This window comes from Labeo rohita, unplaced genomic scaffold, assembly GCF_022985175.1.
Source record: "Labeo rohita strain BAU-BD-2019 unplaced genomic scaffold, IGBB_LRoh.1.0 scaffold_2034, whole genome shotgun sequence".
Taxonomy (NCBI): Eukaryota; Metazoa; Chordata; class Actinopteri; order Cypriniformes; family Cyprinidae; genus Labeo; species Labeo rohita.
Window position 1 is genome coordinate 1 of NW_026128258.1, and position 11,308 is coordinate 11,308.

Genomic DNA, 11,308 nt, shown 5'->3' on the forward strand with positions numbered 1-11,308 from the left:
CTATATTGCTGCATGTTAGATTTAAATTAGATTAATAATGTCCATTTGGTTAGATTAATTATCATGAAAAATTTTAATTACTGGAGCTGAAATCTAATTTTTACACCACTTTTAAAATATTTTGTATAAGTATAATGTGTGGTGATTTTTAAATATTGTATTTCAATGTTGGCCTACCTTGCACTGTATACACATTTTCCCTTAGAAAATGAAATTATTTTTCATGTTTATTATTTATGAAACGGTATGTGTATGTGTGTGTATGTATGTATGTATATATATATATATATATATATATATATATATATACTGCATCTCAAAGAAATAATCAACAAATTAATAATTTTCCAAAATAAACATTACTTTCAGACCTTTTTTTATTGTAAATTTTGAAATATCATAAGCAATCAGATGAACCATACATTGGTTTATACCTAATATAAGCATTAAGTACTTCATAAAATTTTATCTTGTGTTCAATATTTTAGGTTGCGTGATTGTGGTCTAACAGAGGAAAGCTGTTCAGCTCTCACTACAGTCCTGAGATCAAACCCCAGTCTGAAAGAGCTTGACATGAGCAGCAATAATCTGCAAGATTCAGGAGTGATGAAACTGAAGAAAGCATTAGAAAATACAAACTGCACACTGGAGAAACTCAGGTAAAAAGGTTACGTAAATGTTTATTAGATTTTAATTATTTGAATTATTAACATTCTTTTTACTTTTGACATTTTTACATTTAACAAACAAAATAGATGCTTCTTTCAGCCAATGAATTGTTTTTCTTAGTGTTACTCATAAAAAGAGGAAAAATGTATTTATAGACTTATAGATATGGATATTGTGTAATAAATGTAGTTCTTCATATTTATTATGTATTTATTTTCTCTAGACTTTCAGACTGCAGTATCACTGAAGAAGGTTATAAAGCTCTGGCTTCAGCTCTGAGATCAAACCCTTCACACCTGATAGAGCTGGATCTCACAGGAAATGATCCTGGACAATCAGGAGTGAAGGAGCTGATGATTTACTACAGGATCCAAACTGTCAACTGAAGACACTGAGGTGAGATGTGATTAATTATAATCAAAAATTAATCATATAGGTAATTTACTTAAAAAAAAAAATATATTGTTTTAGTGAGAAAATATGGCTTTTAAAGTTAGTGATTTCAAGATTTCAAAAAATGAATTTTTAACAATATTGACTTTTCTTTCAATTGCATCTTAAATGGTGAGGTAAATGAATTGAGTCCTTCTTCATCTTCTCCTCTGCAGGTTTTTGAGTCCTGTTGCAGATGAAGCCTGTCAGTATGTGACTGGAATTGTGGGTGAAAACCCATTACTCCTGAGAGATTTGAATCTGAGTGAACGTGAACTAGGAGACACACAAGTGAATCAGATCACGGCTCTACTGCAGGATAAACACTGTAAACTCAAAGCTCTTAAGTAAGTATTTTTTATTATTGTATTATTTTATACTTGTATATGTAAAATATCTTCCACACATAACATTATTTTGATGTTATATTTTCATTTTTTTTTTTTTTTTTTTTTGGGGGGGGGATTAAAATGATCATTGTTGTTCAGTAAGAAAGGTTTTGAGATAAACTGAAGAATGTTTCCTGTCTTTGTTTTATTTTCTCTGCAGGCTGAATAATAACAGCATTACAGCAGAAGGTTGTGCTGCTCTGACTTCAGCATTTATTTCAAATCCTTCAAACCTGATAGAGCTGGATCTGAGTGGAAATAAACTACAGAACTCAGGAATTGAGAAGATCTGTCCTCTGTTGAAAAATGCACAATGCAAAATGGGAAAACTGAAGTGAGCATTTTCAAATCTACGTTTTAGCATGTTAATGTACATTTGTAAATGCCTATTTGATTATGACTACTGAGAATACTGAGGCTGAAATTTCTGTACTTGTATAGTACTATAACCTGTAACTGAATGTAAGTTAAGTAAAAGAGAATTAGATTATGATGTTCCAAGTAATTTGTCAGATGTTATTTATAAATCATGGTACTAGTATGATGATCTAACAAAGAATAAACTGAACTTAGCTGAGTTAAGTATAACAACTACTATTAACAACAACTACTTCTTTTTCTTCTTTTTATTAGACTTTCAGACTGCAGTATCACTGAAGAAGGTTATAAAGCTCTGGCTTCAGCTCTGAGATCAAACCCTTCACACCTGATAGAGCTGGATCTCACAGGAAATGATCCTGGACAATCAGGAGTGAAGGAGCTTAATAGTTTACTACAGGATAAGCGCTGTAAATTAAAAGACATCGGGTAATTTAAAAACTGTGAATACTTTAATTAGTAACTGCTCTTCAATCATACTTCAAACATCAATAATCAGTCAGCTATATCTTGTTTAGATCTAGTGGTTAATTAATCATCTTAAAATTAAACATAGCATATAACATGCAATATTAACATTGATAGGTATATGTTTTTATGTATCCATAAACATGTTGTATTAACAGCCTTGCAGATTAGTTACCAACACTTGTACCACACTAAACATAAAAACATAAACCTGGTGTGTGTGTGTGTGTATGTGTGTACCTGGTATTTACCATGTTATGAGGACCAAATGTCCCCACAAGGATAGTAATACCAGTAAAAATTTGACCATTTTTTTAGGGTCCCCATGAGGAAACAGGCTTATAAATCATGCAGAATTTTTTTTTGAGAAAGTATAAGTGTGCACAGTCTACTGTGAGATCTAGGTTTAGGTGTAAGGTAGGTGTAGGGCGAAAGAAAATATGGTTTGTACTAGTGTTAATTTCGTCACCTATTTTTAATTTAGTCTTAGTCTTAGTCTTGTGCCAAATGTCCTTGTTAGTTTTAGTCATATTTAGTCATTCACATATCTTTTTTTGTTAGTCAAGTTTTAGTCGACTAAAAGTCTCGTCATTTTAGTCTAGTTTTAGTCAAAAGAAAACTCAAGGTATCTTAGTCAAGTTTTAGTCGACTAAAAGTCTTTTAATTTTAGTCTAGTTTTAGTCAAAAAAGAACTCAATATATTTTAGTCTAGGTTTAGTCAAAAAATTTTAGTCTTTTTTTAAAATAACACATTATTACTGAGATTATTACTGATACACATTTCAGTAAAAAAAGTGTTTCACATATCTCAAACATTGGTTAAATGTCATAATTACCTGACAAAATACACTTGTTGAATGATTTTTGTTGAATGTAAATGTTAAACGTGTCTGGTTTTCAATTTCTGATTTAGGACCTATACATACCTATATATATATATATATATATATATATACCTATATAAACCTATATATATATATATATATAAAGTAAATTACCAACTGAATGCAGGTTATAAATGGTATTGCACACACATTATTGATGATATTTGGAGGAATATTAGCCTACATGTAATTGTTCAACTTGATTCCCTTACATATACATTTGCTTCTAAGCCTAATTACATTAATTTTGATTATGATGTGATTGTGACAGGGCGTAGAAAGAGGTTTCAGGTTGGGGGTGCTGAGTTTTTTCTGTCACCACTTTTGAATAAGAAACAATATCAAGGCTATAAAACTTGTCAAAACTCCGCAAATCACAAAAGTATCAGTGAGAACACTCGTTTAAACAGCGCTCTGAAGCTTGACTGCAGTGCACATCACATTTTTTACTTTATTGATACTGCTTTTAATCGTAATGCAACGGACCTGTCATCGGGACGTCATGTACAATAAAAGAACCTGCGCAGCGACAGGAAATATAATTTAACACAAAAAGCCTGCCTAGACGGTGGACTTGCGCGGCGTGTGGACGAATTCTTTCTACGCACACACTATTTTATTTCTTGATAACAGACCGCTGCTAACTATAACACACCGTTGCCATGAAAAACAGAGCGTTGCCAAGAACACACAGGATTCTAACCGTAGAGACGGAAGCGGAAGCAATGCAATCGTTTTTAACTCAATAAACTCCTTTTTAAATCATAATTTTGTGTCAAATTATTGATTTATTTGGTAGGTAGCCATGTAATAAGCGGGATCCGCTTCGCGTCGGGGTCCTAATCAGTCTGTTGGTGTTGTATTAGCTAACGTTACAACCGCCTCGCTCTACATTATCCTTTACATAATTTAACATAAAAATAAAACTTTTTAAATAGCCAACTCAAAGTGTTTATTACAAATAAATGTTAATGAAAAAACATGCATTTACAGCACCCCCACTTTCCGCGCCCGTGATGTGAAGACCCACACATGCATGCGGCAAAATAAGTTAACATAAAATATATATAACCTGCTTAATGTGCTAAAACACCATAGCTAACTGGTTGATTTACAGCGTAGATGCTGTAACTTGAGCAACAGCGCGAAGCCGCGAACTCGTTCTGAATATTTTAAAGCCGTATCAGCTGATGAAAAAGCAGAGACGATTGTAGACGAAAATGAAGAGGGATTTTATCTTAGTTTTTATTTTATGCAAAACATTTTCGTCTCGTCTTTTTTCGTCAACAATAATGCATGTTAATTTAGTCTTAATCAGCATTTTTGGACAGTGGTGCAGTCTTGTCATCGTCTCGTCTTAGTCATGAAAAAAAAGGTCGTTGACGAACATATTTCGTCTCGTCTCGTCTGACAAAATTAACACTAGTTTGTACAGTATAAAAACCATTACGCCTATGGAATGTCATCATAAAACATGGAAACACAACATGTGTGTGGGTGTGTGTGCATGTGTGTACCGCAGACCGGTCCCCACAATGAAAAAAATTATTAAAAATAGTAAACAATGTTTATCTGAAAGTGTAACGATGCAAACATGTTTTCTGTGAGGCCTAGGTTTAGGGTAAGGGTTGGGTTAGGGGATAGACAATATCGTTTAGTCAGTATAAAAACTATAGAAGTCTATGGAAATTCCCCACAATTCACAAAAGCAAACGTGTGTGTGTGTGTGTGTGTGCATGTGTGAATCAAAACTATTTGCATGTGATTATTAGATGTAGGGAGTGAGGGAAAATAGAAGCTAACAAAAATATTTAATGTAATTTTGTGTGTTTTTGTAGACTGAGCTTATCTGAAAACCTAGAAAATAAAACTGCAAACCTTGCTCTAATACACTAACTATACACTAAGTGGAAATGTTCTGTTTGCTGAGTTGGGTCTATAATAATCTAAAATTCTCTTCTACTTCCTATAGATTTTTGAAAAGTCCTGCTGCACAGGAAGCATGTGATCATCTCACTAAAATTTTGGCTACAAGTCCATTACTACTGAAAGAACTGGATCTGAGTGAAAATAAATTAGGAGACCTGGATTGGGAAAAACTATCTGCTCTTTTGATGGACTCTCATAGCAAGGTGGAAATAATGAAGTGAGTGAACATTTATACATTATATCTGCTCTGTTTAAGTACTACTAATGATTGTCAGTTGCATTAGTAGATATGAAGATCTGATGAGTGTTAGATATTTTTAAAGTACATTTTGCTTAAGTAAAATAAGATAAATAAAAAGTGCTGTTTTTTGTTTTTAGGTTGAATAATTGTAAGCTGACAGAGAAAAGCTGCCAAGTTCTAGCTACTGTTCTCTCCTCCAAACCCATCCTGAAAGAGATGAACCTGAACAACAGTCGTCTGCTGAACTCAGGAGTCAAACAGATCTGTGAGGGACTGAAGAATCCTGTGTGTGAGCTGAAGATACTCAAGTGAGTACATTTCCCTGTCAGCTACACTCAACATCACAGCAATCACAGAAATATGACATAATTGCAAACAGTATTTATATTTTTATATTATTTTCAGGCTCAGTAACTGTGATTTAACTGAGGAAGACTGTTCAGCTCTCACTTCAGTTCTCAGTTCAGACTCCAGCAGTCTGAAGGATCTTGACCTGAGCAATAATAATCTGAAGGATTCAGTGAATCTGCTGTCTAATGCACTGAAAGAGAACTGCAAACTAGAGAAACTTAGGTGAATTAATGTGTAAAAGTCACTAGGCCTATGGTTTGCCTCCATATTCAGCTATCTATTTTTGTATGGATTAGTTTGTGGAGTAACTGATTATTCAGATACATTTTACATTTTCATTCCATTTCTAGAGTTTCAGACTGCAGTATCACTGAAGAAGGTTATAAAGCTCTGGCTTCAGCTCTGAGATCAAACCCTTCCCACCTGATAGAGCTGGATCTCACAGGAAATGATCCTGGACAATCAGGAGTGAAGGAGCTTGATGATTTACTACAGGATGGACCCTTTACAAAAACGAGAATCAGGTCATAATTGTCTACAAATATCTTAAAATAAGACCGATCTGATATCAGCTTTACAAAAAATAGAAGCAGATGGGATAAATTAGCTGGAAGATGAATTTACAATTACAAAATAATGTAAAAACATAAATTTGTATAATATATTTGTGTAATAGATATTTTCTCAATAAAAACTGGAGACAGTTTTCATGATGATTCTCTCAATTCTCTTCTGCTTCCTGTAGGTTTTTGAAAAGTCCTGCTGCACAGGAAGCATGTGAGTACCTCACTAAAGTTTTGGGAACAAGTCCATTACTTCTGACAGAACTGGATCTGAGTAGAGATAAATTAGGAGACCTGGATTGGGAGAAGCTCTCTGCTCTTTTGATGGACTCTCATAGCAAACTGGAGAAAATTAAGTGAGTGAGCATGATTTATACATTATAATCTCTCTATTCACTATAAAGGACTGTCAGCCATATGTGTGAGCAGATATGAAGACCTGTTGATCTGGTGTGTGTTAAGTATGTGTTGAATAATAAATAATGCTGTTTTGTGTTCAGGCTAAATAATTGTAAGCTGACAGAGAAAAGCTGTTCAGTTCTAGCTACTGTTCTCTCCTCCAAAACCATCCAAGACATGGACCTGAACAACAGTCGTCTGCTGGACTCAGGAGTCAAAGAGATCTGTGAGGGACTGAAGAATCCTGTGTGTGAGCTGAAGATACTCAAGTGAGTACATTTCACCATCAGATACACTGACCATTGGAGGGATGTTATATATTTGTTCATTCTGATGCCTCCATAGATGGAGAAAAATGTAAGCGCCTGTTACACTTGTTGACTTAATGCATTTTCACTGACTGAATAACTATCTGATAATAAAATGTACAAGTGTAAATGCCATCCAGAACACATCTGAGACTACTTGCGATCTGATAAGTTATACCACTTGAAGAGGTGATTTGAGATGCATTTACACTTGGGCAGAAACATCTGGAAATACATCTTGTGGTTTAAGCCACATGAATTTCCATGAAGCACATACATGTATTTGTGGAGGCACATTTAAATATTTTTTTTTATTTTATTTATTTATTTATTTTTTACACAAATTCAGCATTTATTAGAAGCTCATGTGATTTTTTTTTTTTTTTTTTTTTTTTTTATTTTTATTAGTATTAGTGCACAACATACAACATACAGTAAACACAAAAACATCAATAGAACTGCAATGACAATAATCAAAAATGACAACCTGTATAATGTTAGTATTATGTGAGTAGCAGTAGTAGCAATTATAATAATAAATAATAAATAATAAAAACAGCAATGGTAATAGCAGTAATAATCAGAAATGGCAATCTGAATAATATTAGTAGTACTGGAATAGTAGTAGCAAACATAATAATAAATACAGCAATGGAACAACAATGGTAATAACAGTAAAGAAAATAATCAAAAATGACTAAATATTAGTAATAGTATTTGAATAGTACTAGCAAGTATATAATAATAATAATAATAATAATAATAGGAATAATAATACTAAATAATAATACTAAAGATGGTGATGATAACAATAATATTCTGTGATGACAGCAGCAGTAATGTCATTAATAATAACAGTAATAATAGTGATAGTAATAATAATTCCAATAACATTAATTAAAATAACACATACCTATACCCAACACATACCACATCTATCCTAACCTCTGTTTCAGTGGTTAAGGTGTTTTTTGTTTGTTTGTTTGTTTTTTTCCTCCTCCGCATTCACCGTAATAATACTATATGTATATGTATATGTATATATGCTTAAGCTGATGTGGTGCATTAAAATCAGCATGCAGTGCATTGAAAAACATGTGATATATGTTGGTTGCATATGTATATATGTATATTAATTTATATATTTTAATTATTTATACTTAGTATCATGATCTTCATTAAACCGTTACCGTCCTTACACAAAATATTATCCTATCAACACCATCTTATTACTGCTCAGTGTTTAAATGGTATTATTAATGATAATGATAGTAGTAATAATAATAATAATAATAATGAAAACACTCATAATATTACTAAAACCTTATATAAATATGCATAGTTCTATGTGAATAAATAATTAGGGTCAGTGTGTCAGATTTGTAAGAGTTGAATGAGGTCTGTGAATGTTGCGGATGCACATTTAAGTGGCAAAGTGTAAATGGAACATGAAAACACTGTCAGACAGCAATCTGGTTGTTTGAGATGCATCAAGAGACCAAATATGCCCATACATCTGTAGACTAATGTGTAAATTTTTATACAGAAATCATATTATCCATATTAAACCATATTATCTGTTTTTAGATACACAAAATAAACACTACAGAACTATATAATAGCTATAATAACACTGCTTTACATTTATGCTTTTCCTACATTTAGAATCAAATTTAAAACAAACTCAAACTACACATGAAACAATCATAGACTCTGTCTGACCATTAATAAATTGTAATTCATTAATCAATCCACACATAATGAAACACATAATGAGGTGGTTTACCTGTGACATTCAGGTCTGATGTCATTTGTCATATTTTGGTGATCATACTATTGTGTGGTAATTAATTTAAACCACAATGTGAAATTAAAATATAGTTTTTATTTTCTGCAGACTTTCAAACTGCAGTATCACTGAAGAAGGTTATAAAGCTCTGGCTTCAGCTCTGAGTTCAAACCCTTCACACCTGATAGAGCTGGATCTCACAGGAAATGATCCTGGACAATCAGGAGTGAAGCAGCTCAATGATTTACTACAGGATAAAAACTGTAACCTAAAACTGAGGTGAGTGTTCTTAAAATAATAAAGTGCAATTTTAGATAAAAAAAAAACTGTCAAAAAGACAAGCTTTGAAATGACTAAAGTTTATTTCACAACATTGTGAACATTAATCATTGTAATATCAATGTACTTCTACTATGTCCAGGTTTTTACAAAGTGCTGCAGAAGAAGCTTATAAATATCTGACTGAAGTTTTTGATAAAAACCCATTACTCCTGAGAAATCTGGATCTGAGTGAACATAAACTAGGAGACACACGAATGAATCAGATCGCTGCTCTACTGCAGGATAAACACTGTCAACTCAACACACTGACGTGAGTTTTGTGTTTATTTGTTATTGAAGATTTTTAGTATGTTAAAGTAATCACTGCATAGTGGCATCAAGTACTTTGTTTTTATAAATTCTTCCTCTCATGTACAAAATTTTTAGGCTGCATGATTGTGATCTATCAGAGGAAAGCTGTTCAGCTCTCGCTACAGTCCTGATATCAAACCCCAGTCTGAAAGAGCTTGACATAAGCAACAATAATCTGCAGGATTCAGGAGTGAAGAAAATCCAGAAAGGATTAGAAAATACAAACTGCACCTTGGAAAAACTCAGGTGATTAAAAATGAGCCATTGTTTAATGTTAATGACAATATGCCCTTTGTCCAATGTTAAATTACTACAGTTTCTGTTTTTCTCTTTTTTTCCAGACTTTCAGACTGCAGTATCACTGAAGAAGGTTATAAAGCTCTGGCTTCAGCTCTGAGATCAAACCCTTCACATCTGATAGAGCTGGATCTCACAGGAAATGATCCTGGACAATCAGGAGTGAAGCAGCTCAATGATTTACTACAAAATCCAATTTGTCAACTGAAACTGAGGTGAGATAAAATATGATGATAAAATAATACAAAATAAATGATGTACAACCTATTTTTGCATAGAAAAATTATTTTATTAATTCAGTCTAATGGATAGGGCTGGGTAATGTATGAAGAGTTCAGATGCAAAACCAGCTAAAAGCCACTTCGGTCAAAAATGCGATAATGATACTAAGTGAATGCTTTTGACACATCAAATACTTTTACATCAAACTCGCTAAATCTCAGCCTCAGCTCAATTAGAAGTGCCGTACTTACATAGAAACCTATTCATAGGAGCCTGATAAAAATGCTTATTTTAAAGAAGAATGTCAGATGGGTTTAGAGGCTTTTGCATCTTAACTCTTCATATATTTATATATTTCATACTATAAATTAAGGAAAGAAATGTATTACACGTTTTTAAGACGGTGAGAATAAATGTAAATATAGCTCTTTTTTTAAAGTAAACTCCACAAAGTAAGACACTTTCTAATTTCAGTCAAATTATGATTTCCTTTTTTTCTCTGTATTCTGTTTTATGACTTAAAATCAAATATGTAAAAGGGTGTTCAAATGAAATTAATAAAACCTTAGCAATTTAATAAATCTTGTAAAATTTAATCACAAAGAATTATAATTTGCAAAACATTATTTTTTGTGGAATAATGTGCTGCACAACATAATTTGTATACTGAATAAATTAAAATATGGATGGAAAAAATACATCACAAGCATCATATGGAGTAGATAAAACTACTGTTTTTTGTGTGTTTTTGTTTTTGTTTTATTTTGTTGTTTTTTTTTTCTACTGCAGGTTTTTGGGTCCTGCTGCAGATGAAGCCTGTCAGTATGTGGCTGGAATTGTGGGTAAAAATCCGTTACTCCTGAGAGAACTGAATCTGAGTGAATGTAAACTACAAGACACCCAAGTGAATCAGATCGCTGCTCTACTGCAGGATAAACACTGTCAACTCAACACACTGATGTAAGTTTTATCATTATGATGGCACCTTTAATACTTGTGAACTTGCTGCTGGGTGTGTTCTATGTGTCTTTTACTGGAGAGTGCTTACTTACATCTTTCTCTTAACACAGTCTGAATAACAGCGATATCACAGAAGAAGATTGTCGTGTTCTGACTGCAGCTTTAAATTTAAACCCTTCACATCTGACAGAGCTGAATCTGAGTGGGACAAAACTCAGAAACTCAGGAATGGAGATTGTCTCAACTTTGTTTAAGAATGAACAGTGTAAACTGAAAAGGCTGAAGTAAGTAATTTAGTCAATGTGTAAAACAGGCCAGCTACTACAAAACTAATGTTATAATTTATTATATTACATTACATTTATATATTTTTATTTTTTACAGGTTAAATTGCAT

At 32.6% G+C, this 11,308-nt stretch overlaps 1 protein-coding gene across 1 annotated transcript; it reads left to right on the forward strand.

Moving 5' to 3' along the window:
- Window positions 1-445: 445 nt before the first annotated feature.
- On the forward strand, window positions 446-11,196 carry LOC127159260 (ribonuclease inhibitor-like; the record flags this gene model as incomplete). The annotated part of the gene is made up of 14 exons (XM_051102139.1): window positions 446-659; window positions 2,124-2,297; window positions 5,193-5,366; window positions 5,528-5,698; window positions 5,796-5,963; window positions 6,092-6,265; window positions 6,487-6,660; window positions 6,805-6,972; window positions 8,909-9,079; window positions 9,222-9,392; window positions 9,509-9,679; window positions 9,775-9,945; window positions 10,742-10,912; window positions 11,023-11,196. Coding segments are annotated over exons 1-14 (2,318 nt in total), but the record flags the coding sequence as incomplete, so codon positions are not given.
- Between the last annotated feature and the right edge of the window lie 112 nt (window positions 11,197-11,308).